Source organism: Empidonax traillii, unplaced genomic scaffold (assembly GCF_003031625.1).
Source record: "Empidonax traillii isolate 1590-97213 ecotype Southwest subspecies unplaced genomic scaffold, ASM303162v1 scaffold1224:size237778, whole genome shotgun sequence".
NCBI classification, from domain to species: Eukaryota; Metazoa; Chordata; class Aves; order Passeriformes; family Tyrannidae; genus Empidonax; species Empidonax traillii.
This window is the reverse complement of record NW_020956417.1, coordinates 1-15349: the sequence shown is the minus strand read 5'-3', so window position 1 is coordinate 15349 and position 15349 is coordinate 1. Positions and strand designations below refer to the sequence as shown.

The 15349-nt window shown below is 63.6% G+C and overlaps 2 protein-coding genes across 2 annotated transcripts in view; both read right to left on the bottom strand.

The window, feature by feature from the left end:
• Positions 1 to 3891, bottom strand: part of LOC114069285 (E3 ubiquitin-protein ligase TRIM7-like) — a 5381-nt gene extending 1490 nt beyond the window's left edge. Inside the window, exons 1-6 of the mRNA XM_027905969.1 lie at positions 3463 to 3891; positions 1902 to 1988; positions 1381 to 1611; positions 1050 to 1072; positions 667 to 782; positions 386 to 418 (exon numbers count right to left, since the gene is read on the bottom strand). Coding sequence (XP_027761770.1) covers positions 386 to 418; positions 667 to 782; positions 1050 to 1072; positions 1381 to 1611; positions 1902 to 1988; positions 3463 to 3870 — 898 coding nt within the window. The 5' untranslated portion in view covers positions 3871 to 3891. The remainder of the gene's footprint in view (positions 1 to 385; positions 419 to 666; positions 783 to 1049; positions 1073 to 1380; positions 1612 to 1901; positions 1989 to 3462) is intronic.
• Positions 3892 to 7090: 3199 nt separating this feature from the next.
• ZNF777 (zinc finger protein 777) lies at positions 7091 to 14989 on the bottom strand. The gene is made up of 6 exons (XM_027905967.1): positions 14888 to 14989; positions 13563 to 13943; positions 12339 to 12465; positions 11546 to 11659; positions 10358 to 10612; positions 7091 to 8933 (listed from the first exon to the last, which is right to left on the bottom strand). The coding sequence occupies exons 1-6, from the start codon at positions 14909 to 14911 to the stop codon at positions 7846 to 7848; spliced, it is 1989 nt and encodes a 662-aa protein (XP_027761768.1). The 5' UTR covers positions 14912 to 14989; the 3' UTR covers positions 7091 to 7845.
• Between the last annotated feature and the right edge of the window lie 360 nt (positions 14990 to 15349).

Genomic DNA, 15349 nt, shown 5'->3' with positions numbered 1-15349 from the left:
TGTCACACGCAGTGTCACCACCCCGGGCCCTCTGCTAAACCCTGTCCTCTGGGGACACCGTGGGGGAAACTGAGGCACGACCGTCCTGTGCTCAAGTCCCTCACCCTGAAAACTGAGAGGGCACTTCTAAATGCCAGCTGAAAACACGTACAGCCCCTCTGCTCAACCGGTCACAGCACGACACAGCTCGTGTCACTGGCACTGCCTGGCACAGGGACAGATCAGGAATGTAACAGCAGGCCTAGCCAAAACAACAGGACACAGTTCCAGACAGACGCTGGTTTTAGATGTTGTGGTGTGAGCCTATCTCTGTGCCAAGGACATGAGGAACTCATCCTGGAAAGCTTTTCTCCCTCATTTGTGCCCATCGGCTCCAGAAACTTACCCCTTTCCCTGTCCATCTTGCTCAGCAGGTTCTCTGGAAGAAGGAAAAGAAGATGCATGAGTCCTCCTCCTGTGGCACCTTTCCCACTCCTCTTCAGGACAGCAAGCCAGACACGGGCTCTCAGAGCCCCAAGCTCCGGTGAAGTCTCTCTTGGAGATGGTTCCCATGTGGAACAGGCGTGTTTTGCTCCCAAACCCCAGAGCAGAGGCACCAGGCAGTGAGGATCTCCCGCTGCCAGCCAAGCCCAGGGGAAGCACAGCACGGAGCCAGCAGTGCTTTACCTTTGAATTTGGCCACTGTGCCCAGCACCAGCTGGCACGTCTCGGAGAGGGTCTCAACAGTCCTCTGCAGCTCCGGGGAAACCGCCTCTGGGATCGGGGCCTTGGCTGCCTCACAGCTGAGGGGGGGACAACACAGAGAGCAGCTCTGAGCCCAACCACAGCACCCAGGAGGGGAACGGGGAAATCCCCCCAGCCACAGAACTCAGGAGCTGTGTCCCAGCTACCAGCACGGGAACCCTGCCTTTAAGAGGGGTGCAACAGCCTCTGGTTAAATCCCAAACACTCAGCAGGGCAAACCACCTCCCTCCCGGCTCCCGCAGCATTCCCAAACCTCTGCCCAAAGAGCCGTGTGGGGGGAGAGCAACGCCGAGCCCGTTTCGTACCCGCTCAGGATTTTGCCAACGTCCTGGAAGAGAGAACACACAGGAGAGCTCTGGCAATGCTGACAAGAACCGTCGTGGTGCCAGGGGCGGGGAGTTACAGCTGCTGTGTGAAGCAGGTGATGGGATCGGGGAGGGGGTCGCTCCACACCTCATCCCAACCCTCCCCTTCCCTCAGGGGACGCTGCAGCCCCTGACCCACAGCAGCCACGCCGGTGTCACAGCCTGGCACCACGCCCAGGCTCCGGGCTGCAGCGGGATGTGGAGGGTGCCAGGCGGGTGCCCCCAGCCTCACCGCGGGGTCATGGTGCCCAGGGGGGTGATGCAGCCTCACCATGAGGAATTCCACGTCCGGCTGGTCACGTTTCTTCTCGATGTCCGCAATCAGCGTGTCCAGCAGCGATCTCCGCTCTGCAACACTGGAGTTGTATTCAGAGGATCTCTTGACGAGCTCCTGGGACACTGGGCCAAGCTGGGCCAGCAGGGCCTTCTTCTGCTCCTGCAGGAACTTCTCCAGATCCTCAAAGGTGTTCTGCAGCGTCTCGTCCTCCAAGGCCACCCTATGCTGCAAGGCATCACGTGGAGGCCGTGAGCCATCCCAGACTCCTCACGGGCACGGGTGTTGGGAGAGGGGCAAGGGCCACATGGAAAGGGAGAGGAGATTTTGGAGGGAAAAGCTGGAAGAATGGAGAGAGAGGTGGCAAGTCTAGATGTTGACAGACCCAAGGAGGAGATATGGGATGGTCAGAGAGGGAGGGAGAAAAGCACGTTGTCACGGAAAAGGAGAGAAAGATGGGACATGCCCGGGAAGGTGGGCTGGGTGAGCGGGTGCAGGGCATGGAGGGGAACACACACCAGCAGCTCATCACTTTTTGGCTCTCCTTTGGACTTTAATTCTTCCTTCGCTTTCTGCAGAAAAACCAGGTTGCTCTGGAGTGTCTCCTGGGATGGGGAGGAAAAAAAAAAAGGTGGATTTGGCAATTTTGGAGCGACATTTGCAGGAGGGAGATGATATCACCAAGCAGCCCCTGTGGGGACAATCCTGCTCTGTGGGGTCACTGGGGGTGGCCCCTGGGTGCCCGGGGGTGGGTTTTGAGCTCGGAGGCAGCACCCACCTCTCCAGGCACACACTAGTGAGGCTGGGGAGATTCCCCCATCCACAGCTGTTATGGCCAGAGGCATTTCTGGAATAGCTTCATGTGGAAACTCTGGAGTTTGTGGTTTGGGTTTTTTGGATTTTTTTTTTCTTTTAATTAGGAAAAACAACTTTTGGTGTTGGAAGTGGGATTTGTGGGAAGAGGTTTGCACTGACAGTAGCAGTGTCTCAGACATGCTCTGTAAATCCACTGGAGTATTAAAAATCCCTCGTGCTCCTCTGAGCCATCCCCTGCAGCACAGCGAGCCAGGACTCTACATTTTGGGGGGGAGACCCTGGCTGGGGATGAATGGGGCACAAGGGACTGTGTGGGGATACGGGGAGGGGGGAGAGGGACCTGTGCTCCTGGGAGGGCTGGGGGCAGGCAATGGGCAGTGGGAGCCATGGGAAAACCAGCAGCCCACCCAGGCTGGGATACGGGACCCCAGCCCACGGCCAGATGGGGACCCCAAACCTGTACCCAGACAGGGACCCCAGCCAGCAGCTGGATGAGGCCCCAGATCCGTGGCTGGACAGGGACCCACCCTAACCTGTGCATGCAGGGGAAGCAGACTGTGCCCTGAGGGGACCCCAGTCCGTGTTCAGGAGACCCCGACCTGTGTTTGGGAGGGACCCCAGATGCTGGAGGGGGCCTCACCTATGTGTGGAGGAGACCCACATCCAGGCCATCCCCAGACTGTCCCTGAAAGGGACCCCACGTGTGTGCCCAGAGGAGACCGAGATCCATGCCCAGGAGAGCCCCCAGCCCATACTCAGAGGGGACCCCAACCTGTCCCTGAAGGGACCCCAGATGTGTGCCCGGATGGGACCCCATCCCACCTTGGAGGGGCCCTCAACCTGTGCCCCAAAGGGACTCTGACCTGTGCCCTGAGGGGGACCCCAACCTGTGACCCGAGGTGCCCCCAGCCCATGGCCGGAGGGGACCCCGACGCGTGCCCTTCTCCCCCCACCCGCAGCCGCGAAGCCCCCAGCCTGTGCCCAGCCCGACCCCATCCCGTGCCGTCCCCGCAGGTCCCGGACAGTCCGTGCCTAACCCGATCCCATCCCGCCCCGTCCCCGCAGGTCCCGGACAGCCCGTGCCTAACCCGATCCCATCCCGCCCCGTACCCGCAGGTCCCGGACAGCCCGTGCCTAACCCGATCCCATCCCGCCCCGTCCCCGCAGGTCCCGGACAGCCCGTGCCTAACCCGATCCCATCCCGCCCCGTCCCCGCAGGTCCCGGACAGCCCGTGCCTAACCCGATCCCATCCCGCCCCGTACCCGCAGGTCCGTGGCAGCGCCGTGCGCGGCGCGGGCGCGGTGCGGGCGGTGCGCGGGCCCGTCCCGGCAGAGCGCGCACAGCGGGGCCGCGCAGGGCTCGCAGAACAGCGCCAGGGGCTCGCCGTGCTCGGGGCAGCGGGGCCGCCGCGCCGCCTCCTCCAGGGCCCCCGCCAGCCCCGCCACGGCGCCCAGCGAGCGGTTGGGGCGCAGCGAGCCCGGCGACACCGGGGCGCGGCACTGCGGGCAGGCGGCGGGGCGCGGGGGCTGCCCCAGCACGGCCCCCAGGCAGCGCTCGCAGAAGCTGTGCCCGCACTCGGTGAGCACGGGCTGCGCGAACAGCTCCAGGCACACCGGGCAGGTGGCCTCGGCCGCCAGCTGCTCGCCCAGGGCCAGCACCTCCCGATCCATGGCCGAGGGGGAAACCGAAAGTGCCGGCACCGGGCGGGACCGGGGGGAACGGGGCGGGATGGGGGGCGGGATGGGGCGGGGCTGCGGGGACGAGAACGGGTTGCGTGAATTAATGTTTGTGTGTGTAAATGAGTGAGTGTGTGTCAGTGTCTGTATGCAGGGCTGTGTGTGCATTATGTGTCCCTGTGTGTGCCAGTGTGTGTTTACGTGTGTGTGTGTGTGCAAACCAGGGAGGCAGGAGCATGGAAACACCGGGAGGGGGCACAGACAGGCCCCTCTGTGTGTGCTGTGGGTGCACATCCCTGCACACGCGTGTGGCCGTGGGCAGCCCACGTGAGTGGGCACAGACAGGGAGGGCCGGGCTGAGTGTGAGTGTGATCCCTGATCCCAGTCTTACCCCTGGGCACAGCCGGCACTCTCCGGCTCAGCGCTGCCAACCCCTGTGGATGCTCGGGATGCTTCAATTAATTCAATCATTAATAACCTGCAAGGCCTCTGGGAGCTTCGCCCCGGCTCGGCCGTGGCAGCGGGGTGGAGGTGCCAAGCAGGATCTTCCCGAGGCTTGGATCCTTCCCAAGGCCTGGCCCTGGGATCCTTCCCGAGGCCTTGCACTCGGCGGAGCCGCTTCCCGGGGGTTAATGCAGTTTGAAGGGATTGTGTTGGAGCGGCAGCTGTGCCCTGTGGGAGCCGAGGGTAATCCTTTGCTGCCTCACTTTGCACTGCCAGCCCCGTCCTGCTCTCCTGAGATCCCCCCAAACCCACGGCTGCTCCGGGCAGGGGGGCTCCAGCTTCCATCCCCACATCCCATGGCTGCCAGCACCTCTGCCAGTGTCTCCTTCCCTCTTGTCACAGCTCCAGAACACCTGGAGAGCAGCGGCAGCGCTTGGGGAAGGGCAGAGGGTTCCAGGGAGTCCCTTCAGCCAAGTCGTGCCTCTCTCCAGGGACCACGCAGTCCCCTCTGTGCTGCTGCCGTGGGTGCTGGGTGCCCAAAATCAGCCCCCCGTGTTCAGCCATCGGTTTGGCTCCTCTGCCACTCTCACCTGCTGCCAGCTGGGGCTCAAGGAGCATTTTGGGGGAACCCTGTGTACCCCTGACACAATAAAGCAGTCAAACACCCCCTCCCCAGGCAGCTGCTGCCCTGCCATGTCCATGTCCTGCCGAATGCTCCAGTCTCCCCACCCCAGCAGGTCTCCAGCCCTGCCCCAGTGACTCCAGAGGAGTCAGCACGACGCTTCCAGCCCCCTGCTCCCCATCCCTGCACCTCCCCGGGGTGTCCCTGCTCATCCAGAGCCTCTGGGGTGCTGCCAGGGGGTACTCACAGCCCAGCTGTGGTGGCTCCTGCTTGTTCCCTGTCCCCAGAGCTGCTGCCTGCTGGGTGCATCCATGTCCAGCTCCCCTGGCACCCTGGGACAACCCTATGGAACCACGAGCCCTCGAGGAGCCGGTGGGTCCCGCAGCGGGATGGTGCCGTTCACCCCCATGGCTGAGCAGTGTTTGCAGCACTGAGCAACCCTAAAACAAACCCACCTGTGACTGAGTGAAGGGTGATAACCTGCTGATCCCCTGCAGGTGGCTCGGGGGAGGGCAGCGAGGCTGCTCCCACATGTGCCACCCCTGGATCTGTGCCCACAGCACCACCGCCCCGCGCTCGGTGCCAGCCTGGGAGGGGCATGATGGCCGTGTCATATCCCCCTGGCTCGTGGGAGGTGGACTGTTGACACTTGGGCCGCTCAAGGTCACCTGGATGTTGTTAAATCCTGGCAGAATCCAGCGACCAGCGCAGTTATGTCCGCGTGCAGTGGGAAAGCAGCAGCGTGAGGGGGAGAGGAGGTGCCATGCGGGGCCCAGCGATGCAGAGCAGGGCAGGGCCACTGCCAGTCCTGGCACTGCAGAGGGGCAGCCAGGCTGGTAAGGGCTCCTTAGTGCTGGTTTTGCCAAAAAAGAGCTGAATCCATCCATTTTTAGGAAGGAAAAAGGTGCTGCCAGGTCAGCGGTGCTGCCAGTGTGACGAACATGAGCTGCTCAGAACCAGAGTCACTTCTGCTTTTCATTTCCTTCTTCCCCTTAATCGCATCTAGTCCGGATCAGAGGGATGCAGGGAAGCTGCTGAGGAGCCTGGGGCTGCAGCCAGACCCCCTGTCCTGCACCCACACCTCCCTCCTGGGACATCCAGCCCCATCGTGGCACTGTGCATGGAAGCCCAAAACAGTTTGGGGTGGGAAAGAACCTGAAACACCAACTTGTTCCTCCCTTCTGCCATGGGCAGGGACACCTTCCACTAGCCCAGGCTGCTCCAAGCCCCATCCAACCTGGCTTTGCACACTTCCAGGGGTGGAAGTGTCAACCCACGCCAGGCTGCACGCCCTGACCTGAAACCCCAAACTGCTTCCAGGGAGTTGTAGGCACCGCCGGAGCAGTGGGAAGGCTCAACCTTGGCTGGAGCCTGTCCTGGCAGCCCCGAAATGTTCCTGCCCACAGCAGTGACTGGCTGGTGGCTCCTGACAGCTCCACATGGCTGCACTGCCCTCCTTCTATCAGAGGAGAGGCTGCAAATTCCAAATTCAGGATGGGTTCGTACACGGGGAAAGTCCTGGATGAGGACTTTGGTTCTGCAAAGGCATTAACAGGTCATGACAACTTATCCCACCATCGCTCTGTTTATTGATGCCACTGTCCCACATGAGATCTGACACCGCTGGGAAGGAGCCCAGAGAGCTCCAGGGAGTTGGTGTCACCCCTCTGGCCACGGCCTGGCCCTTGGGATGCATCCACAGCCCAACCTCGGGACATGCAGTGAGGACAAACTGGATCACAGGGAACCAAGTTGGTGGAGATAGCAAGGAGGCAGCCCCGTGTGCCACCCCCTGTGACATGTGGAGAGGGACCCTGGCAGCAGGGACCTGGGAACTGGGACATCTCCCACAGGCAGCTCTGAGCTGGTCAGGGCCTTTCTTGGAGCCAGCCCAGGACCTGCTCCTCAGCTGGGGCAGGAATCCCACTGCTCCCTCCACTAGTTCAGAGAGCAGAGGGGCAGTTAAACACACCGAGGTGTTGTGGCAGATCCACGGTGACCCCACAGCAGGCAGGGCCAGACCCCCAGCACCCCGGTGCCCTCGCGCCGCTCTGGTGGCAGCGGGAAGGCCGGACCCCGGGGAGGACTGAGCGCCAGGAACGAGTGTTCGGAGGAGCCTTGCTGAGGGGTCCTACCAGAAAAAGGCTCTTTTACTGCAACTAGAATTTTATTCTATTGTATAATTCAGGAGTGCATCACAGCCCCGCGAGCCGGGCAGGCACCTACCGGCGCTTCCAATCTAGACACACGCAGAACCTCCTCGTTAGCTGGATCTGTTAATTGCTCACCTCCCCCCCCCGGCCGGAGCTCCCGTAGCCACGCGCTGCCGAGCGGCTGTCGCGTCCAGCCCGGAAAGCTGGGACGAGGCAGCACCTCTGCAGAGCTCCTGCACAAAAAGTGACTGTGCCAGAATCAGCCTACAGAGCATTTAACACAAAAAAAAAAAAAAAAAAAAAAAAAAATCTTGCCCATCCTAAGGTCGCTTATCAATTAAAAAGTTCCTCCACATTTATTTAAAAAAACCCAAACAGTAGATTTAAAAAGCAGTTACGAGTCCTACTCCGGCAAAACACCCTGTACAGGTTTCTTTTGTTGGTGGTGAGGATTCCCCCTATATCAGCTGCTTCTGTTAATTTTATATATATATAATCTTTTAATTTTGCCGCGCGTTGCTTGCTTTAATTCATTAATTTATTTCCAATCAGCCCAGTCTCCACCAGACCAGCGGCGCTACCACACAAAGCTTCCTTATGTCCATGCCCTGAGCTGGGGTGGGGGGAGATGGATGGAGGGAGGGCGGGAGAGATGAGTGGAGGAGGAGGAGGAGGAAGAGGAGGAGGAGGAGGAGGAGGAGGAGGGGTGGAGGGAGGGAGAGGAGGGGGAGGAAGCCGTCGGGCAGCCCCTCACTCTCCCATGTGCGTCCTCAGGTGGTACTTGAGGGACTGCTTGTAGCGGAAGCACTTGGTGCACTCGGTGCAGGGGTAGGGCCGCTCTCCGGTGTGCGCCCGCTGGTGCTCCAGGAGGTGATGCTTCTGCGTGAAGTTCTTGCCGCACTCGGTGCAGTGGTAGGGCCGCTCGCCCGTGTGGATGCGCTGGTGCTCCAGGAGGTGGTGCTTGCGGATGAAGCCCTTCCCGCAGACGGCGCAGGCGTGCGGGCGCTCCCGCGTGTGGATGCGGTAATGGTTGGTCAGCTTGGACTTCTCGCTGAAGGTCTTCTCGCACTGGCTGCACTGGTAGGGCCGCTCGCCGGTGTGAGTCCGCTGGTGCCGCAGCAGGTGGGAGGGCCGGGTGAAGTTCTTCCCGCACTGGGGGCACAGGAAGGCCATCTCGTTCTTGCCGGCGTGGATCCTCTGGTGCATGAGGAGGCTGATCTGCAGGCGGAAGCTCCTGCGGCACTCGCCGCAGGTGAAGGGCCGCTCCCCGACGTGGGTGATCTGGTGCTTGCTGAGGCTCGACTTGTGGCTGAAGCTGCTCTCGCACTCGGAGCACTTGTAGGGCTTCCCCGGAGGCGGGGGCCGCGCCGGGGGCTTGAGGCCGTGCTCGGGGCGCCGCGGGACCCCCACGCCGCGGCGCGTGTGGCTGCGCTGGTGCAGCAGGAACTGCTGCTTGTTGCGGAAGCTGAGGTCGCACTCGTGGCACTCGTAGGGCCCTTCCTTGAGGTGGTTGCGCTGGTGGATCATGAAGTTGATCTTGAGCATGAAGCTCTTGCCGCACTCGGGGCAGATGTAGGGTCTCTCCCGCGTGCGGTTCCGCTGCTGGGCGCTGGCCGGCTTCATGTCCCCGGAGTCCCTCTCGCAGGCCGACGGCTTCCTCACGCGCCCCGCCAGGCCGCGGGGCTGGGCCTTGGAGCTGCACTGCGCCTCGCAGCCCAGCCCGGCCTCGTGGCTGGGGAAGGCCGGCGGCTCGGCCCTGCCCGAGAACATGGCGCACGGCTCCAGCGGGTCGGGGTCGTCCTCCTCCTCCTCCTCCGTCTTGATCACGATCCCGTCCTCTGCGGGGGAAACCACAACAGCGTCAGGGTCATCGGCCGGGACGGGGTGGCCTTTGAGGCGCGTGGTGGGTGCTACAGGAACATCTGAGGGGCTCCTGCAGCCGTTTGCCCCTGCCTGCTCTGCCCCACCACCCCGAGCCGGCTGCAGCCAGAGCCCGGAGCGCTGGGATGGGCCGTGTCACCCCTCAACACAGACAAACAGCCCCTGAGGGGGCCCTCAGACCCTCCTGCCAAATCGTTGGGCAGTTTCATGGTGCTGCAGGATGTGGGGGACAAAAGCGCCATCATTTTGGGAGGCCTCCTGTGGCCCAGTGATTTTGGAGCTGCTCCATCTGCTGCTGCTTCACTGGGATACAAAACACTCCCAGCACAGCACAGCACAGCACAGGGCTGCCGGCATCCAGCTCCGCTCCTGGGACAGCACAGCCAGCCTGGGAATGTCCCCTTCCCTCAGCCTCACCCCCCTCCTTCCCACTGTGACCAGCAGTGGGATGGATGGATCTGGACGAAGGGCAGGCTCCTCCTTGTGTCACTGATGCCAGAAGTGACACAGTGTTTTTGTTTGGTGAGACCTGCCCTGCCAGGGACACGTCCCAGGGACACGTCCCAGGGACACGCAGGAAATCCCCGGTGGATCCCTCATGTCAGCCTGTGCTGCACTTTGAGCCAGCCCTACGTGCTCTTCCAGGAAGAGCAGCCACGCTTTCCCAAGAGGCAGCCCAGATGTATCAAAGCTGTGGCTCTCTTCCCTCCAGCAGAGGGGTCCTGGGGAATTCCAGGTCCTCCTCCTCCTCTGCAGACCCGGGGGCTCAGCACCCCCATCCCAGTCAGTGCCACCACAGCTCCCACTCGGCCCCACCAGCCAGGCCCCACACCTCGGACAAGGACCAGCTCCAGCCCCACTGGTGGCTTGGCTGGTTTCCCTTTCTGAGCCATGAGCAGACCACAGGATCCACGAGGCCCTCGGGAGCCCAACTCTCTCCCTCTTGGTTCGTGTTACACCACCACAGAGCCGTCAGGAGGAGGGAACCCGCTGCTCCCAACCTCCCATCTCCCTGCTCTCCCACCCTCACAGCAGGTCTGCAGGACCTGGCCCACGTGTGCCACCCCACTGGCAGGAGACCCATGAAAGGCCTGGTGTCACTGCCTCTTCACCAAACAAACCCACCCTTCCCCCTTCCTCCTGGCAGCTTGGATGTCACGGGGGTCCTGCCATCCTCCTCCCTGTCCTATGGACCTGCCCCAAGTGACCCCCCCGTTGGTGGATCCCCCACGACCTGCAGGACCCTCCACCTCTGACCAGAGCCACTCCCGAGGCTGCTGCAGCCAGGAACTTTCCTGCTGGTGCTGGTTCTGGGGGGATTTAACTCTGCCCATCCACCCAACCCGTTCCCCACCTTTTCCTGACCCCCCACAGGTCCCACCTGTGCAGCTGCCGTGGTGAACGATGACTCTCTGGATCTCGTTGAAGTCGGCTCTGTACTCGGAGGAGTCGCCCAGGCTGGTCCCTGGGAGGTCCCTCGGAGGGGACACGGAGCTGTAGGGGCTCTCACAAGCCGCCTCCTCGTCCGGGCTCTGGAAGCTCCCCTCTGACTGCCCCGACATCCCGTGAAGCTCGGGGTTCTCGGGGCTGTCCTCGGGCAGGAGCTCCTCCGTTTTGATCACCACCCTTATTCCCGCTGCAGCAAAGAGAGATTCCCGCCCGCCATCATTCCCAGGGGCCGGGATGAAGACACCACTCCCAGCTGAGCCTGCACAGGGGTGTCAGCTGCTCGGCCATTTCTGCTCTCCCCCCAGCCCCTGCCCTTCTCCCGTCCCTGCCACGCTCCCGCCTCTCCCCTGGGATCCACCACAGGCACAGGGGACTGTCCCCACCCTGCCTGAGACTCAGTGCCACAGCTCAGCACCCCTTGGCCCCCCCACATCCCCCGCCTGCAGCTCCCGATGATTTTCCTCTTCCCGTCGGCCTCAATTTAATTTCAGGATCCTTGTGGTGGAGAGGACGGGCAGGGGGGCAGAGTGACCCCACATCCACAGCCTGGCACCAGGGACGGCCAGCAGAGCTGACCTCTTCTAGGACCTCTATTTATCAGCCCCCTTATCCCAGAGCAGCACTTGCTCCAGGACTCGGGATCCCTTGTGCCCTTCTCCCAGCCCAGCCCTGCCCTTGGAGAAACCCCTCAGCACCCCTTCCCCCTGCACACAGGATGGGAGCAGATTTCCTTGCCCGGAAGGGCTTTCCAAGGGTAAACCCAGGCACCATCCACACCAAGAGAGGGTGGAGAGGATTTTCTGTGTGGGTGGGCTTTCCCAGTGGGACCCGATTCTCCTCCCTTGCCGGGCACGCTGGCTCCCTGAGGGCCTGGTCTGGTTGCAGATGCTTCCCTTGCTGATGGCTCCCAGTGCCCAGCTCTCCGGGCTCCTCTTGCCCTGGTTTATATGCTGAGCTGTACCTGGACATCAAATCTCTGATGGGCCAAACTTGTCCTGTTCCTCGGCAAGGCTCCTCCTGATAACCTCCCCAGCCACAGCTCCCAGGGACACCTGCTTTAGCCCAGGGATGAGCAGCTCCTCGGGGCACAACCAGGGCTCCCCTCGTGCCAAGGTCTCACCTGCTGTGGCATCAGTAATGATCTCGCTCTCCTCCAGGTCCTGCTCGTTCCTGCCCCGCGGTTCCTCTCCTTGCTCGATCTGAGACAGAACCCCGGGTTTGGAAATTGCATAGTCTGTTGAGAGACAGAGGGATGGAGAGAGGGATTACTGTACCAGGAATCTAAGGCTGGCTTCCACCTCCCCCCAGTGCCTGAGGGACACGGGAACACACTCAGGAACATCCAGAAGGGGCTGTGGGGAGCAAAGCCAGGCACTGCTGGAGGCAGGAGCTGAGGTGCCACACAGAGAGGAACTGCCTTACAGAAGAACCCCTGTGTTTTTCTGGTGGGGTTTTGGAACTCCTCAGACAAATCCTGGCTCTCCTGAAGCCAAAAGCATTTCTCAGCTCCCAGCAGAGCCGGGATTTCTCCTGAAGCTCCGCAGGAAATGCCTCAAAGCACAGATCATATCAGGCAATTTTTCCCTCTGCAAAAGCTCCCTCTAAGGAGCTGCATGGGCTGGTACCCGCTGCAGACCCAGGAGATGCAGGGAAGCCCTTCCAACAGCCATGGAGAAGGTGCCAGTTTTCCACCACGTAACTCCAGCTGGAAAAGGTTTGGGAGTCTCCAGCCCCCCTGCCTGTGGAGATCCCCCTCAGCCAGGACAGCACCACGGCACGAGCTGGGAGTGAACCCAAACTAGAAACATCCTCCTGTGCTTTTAAGTCTTTAAAATGGGACATTCGGGTCTCATCCGAGGGGATCTCCACGGAGGAGCCAGAAGGAGCCCGGGAGAACGTGCCCCCATATTTACCCAGGGAGATCAGCGACTCGTAGTTCCCCTTCATCACGTTCTTGTACAGCTCCTTCTGCCACTCCTCCAGCTTCTCCCACTCCTTGTCGTTGAAGTAGACGGACACGTCGTCAAATGTCACCGGCACCTGGATCACAAGAGCGCTGGTTCAAGGGCTGCCTCCCTCCCCAGGAGCCCAGAGACGGCAGCTCCCCCTCGGACATAGCCAGCCTTCAGCTCTGCCACGGCCACCAACCAGTTGGTTTTTCCATTTATACAACTCCTGGGCAGGTATTTCTATGGCATTAAAGGGCTCAGCCCAATGGATGGCTCCCAGTGATGAATCCACTTCCCAAAGGACCCAACCTCCTCCTCTCGGTCCCTGCACTCTGCAGAGTGACCGGGCTTAGAGGGAGCCACAAAGGAGAGAAAACCTGGATGCTGGGCTGGACTCATCCCTATGGATGAGCTGACGTAACGCCCGGATTCAGTTACCCCTGAACTCCAGGGAAAGCTCTACTCAGGTCTGCAGGGCTCCCTGTGTGCCCACTGGCCATGGCTTCCCAGACTGTTTGCCAAGGAATAACTCCCAAGGGTAAATCCAGGACGTGCAAACTGTGACATGCTGGAATGCAGCCCTTCAGAGGGAAATGTGGTGCTCCACCTCTGCTCCCTGATTGCACTGATGGGGTACAGGTCTGAGCCCCCTTTTTCACAGCCCTCTCCAGTGACATTCCCTTTCCCATGGTCCCATCTGCAGACTTCCTTTCAGTGGGAAGGTTATGAAATTCAACTAGGAACTGCATACTGATGGTGGGCTCCTTCCAGAGCTTGCCAGCCCAGGGAACTCATCTGCCTTCCCCAAATCCCAAAGCTTTCTCCTTCCCCAGCCTGGGAGACTTCGCAGCACCAAGGTGGTCAAAGAGAAAGAACCACTAAATCTGGGGTGGTTTTGTTCAAACCACCCCACAAAAAATAAAAAATATATGGTATAAAAATAAACCAAAAAAGCATAAATGACTCCTGGGCTGTGCAGAACTGAAAAAACCTCCGGCCTGAGCACCGGGATGTCCCCCTGGGTCCTGTATCCTACTGTATTTTAGTCCCAGAGAGAGATGAGCCGGAAAGGAGGAGCTCCAATAGGGAGCAACTCACCTGCCCCAGGGCTGTCCCTGCTCACCCCCCCCGGGTCCTGCCCTCTGTGAGCATTTTGGGTGCAGACCCCGCACCTCAGGACACCGTTACCTTGGGGACTTCCCCCTTCCTGCCCGGGGGCAGCCGCAGGATCCAGAAGTTCCTGTTCTTGAGCAGGTTCTCCATGTTCTCCAGGCGCCGCTGGAGCAGCCCGTACTCCTGGATGAGGGTGCCCAGCGCCGCGCACTTGCTCTCCAGCTGGTTCCCCAGCTCCGCCGCCGTCTTCTCGCAGTCGATCAGCTTCTTCTCGGCCATCCCCGTGCGACCCTCCAGGTCGAGCAGGCGGGTGGAGTGGGAGTCCACCTTCCTCTCCACGGCCTGCACGGCCGCCACCACGGTCAGGGACAGCTCAGCCGTCTGCGTCTCCCGCTCCGAGGTGCGCTCGGGGCCGGCCGGCGGCCGCAGGGGCGAGGGGCAGTGCGGCTCCGGAGCCTGCGGACACAGGGGGGCAGGGTCAGGCGGGGGACCCCCGTGGGATGGTGGGGGACCCCCGGGGGGATGGGGAACCCCTAGGGTGACAGGGACCCCCCAGGGCGATTGGGATCCCCCCGGGGCAATGGGACCCCCAAGGTGACAGGGACCCCGCCGGGGTGATGGGTACCCCCCACCCAGGTGATGGGAACACCACCGGGGTGACGGGGACACCCCCAGGAGTGATGGGGACCCCCCAAAGGTGATGGGGACCCCGCGGGGGGGCCGCTGCAGAGCCCGGGGGCGGCGGGGACGTCCCCGTGTCCCCGCTAAGCCGCTTACACCGGCCCCGTGCCGGTCCCACGGGACGGGCAGGACCCGCCGCGGCGGGGGCGGGGGGGCGGGGAGGTGACAGCGCGGGGCCGCGAGGTGACACTTGGGGGGGGGGGGGGGGGGGGGGGGGGGGGGGGGGGGGGGGGGGGGGGGGGGGGGGGGGGGGGGGGGGGGGGGGGGGGGGGGGGGGGGGGGGGGGGGGGCGGGCGGTGACACGGGCCAGCCGAGCCCCGTTGCCATGGGCACGGCGGGGGGACACCCGGGGGGCTGAGGGCGCCCCGTCGCCATGGGGACCGGGCGGTGACACGGGGCGGGGGTCGGTCCGGGGGGGCCGCAGGGCCCGGCGACGAGCGGGGTGGGGGGGGCGGCGGCGCGGGCAGGCCCGGCCCCGACGGCAGCGCGGGCGCCGCCGGCCGCGGAGGCCCGTGCGGGCTCGGCGCGTCCCCGCCGCCCCCCCGGGGCCGGCCGTGTCGCCCCCGCGGTGCCCCCGGGGGGGCGGCGGCCCCCCCGCGCTGACAGCCCCCGCCGCCCCCCGCCCGCCCGCCCGGCCCCGACGGCGCGGCCCCGCAGCCCCGACGTGCGGCCCGCCAGCCGGGCCCGGCCCCGCGCCGGGGGCGGCGGGCGCCCTTTACCTGAGCGGGGGCCCCCTCGGCCATGGCCCTTTGTTCCGTGCCCGGGGCCCCGGGGGCCGCGGCCGGGAGGATCCAGCGCCCGCTCTCCGCTTCACCTCCGCCCGCCGCCGGGCATCGGGCTGGGCGCGGGGCGGCGCGGCGGGGCGGGGGCGCGGCTGGGCGGGGCGGGGCGGGGGCGGTGCGGGTCGGGCGGCGGGGCGGGGGCGGTGGCGGCGGCTCCGGCCCCGGGCGGGCTCCGGTGCGGGCGCGGGTGCGGGTCCGGCTGCGGGTCCGGTCCGGCCGCGCCGCTGCCCCGCCGCGCCGCCAGGGGGCGCTGCCGCCGCGCGGGGCCGCGCGCGCGGGCGGGGCGGGGCGCAGCGGGGCGGCCGCGCCAGCAGCGCCCCCTGGCGGCCCCCGGCGGCACCGCCCCCGCCCCGTCGGGGCCCCCCCGGCGGCAGCGCCGGGAACGGGAACGGGAATGGG

Excerpts from the sequence above, each read along its gene's own strand:
- ZNF777 (XM_027905967.1), bottom strand. The coding sequence starts at position 14,911 with ATGGCCGAGGGGGCCCCCGCTCAG. Across the intron at positions 12,466-13,562 it reads GGAAGGGGGAAGTCCCCAAG|GTGCCGGTGACATTTGACGA; the intron begins GTAACGGTGTCC and ends CTTGTGATCCAG. Across the intron at positions 8,934-10,357 it reads TCACCACGGCAGCTGCACAG|AGGACGGGATCGTGATCAAG; the intron begins GTGGGACCTGTG and ends TTTCCCCCGCAG.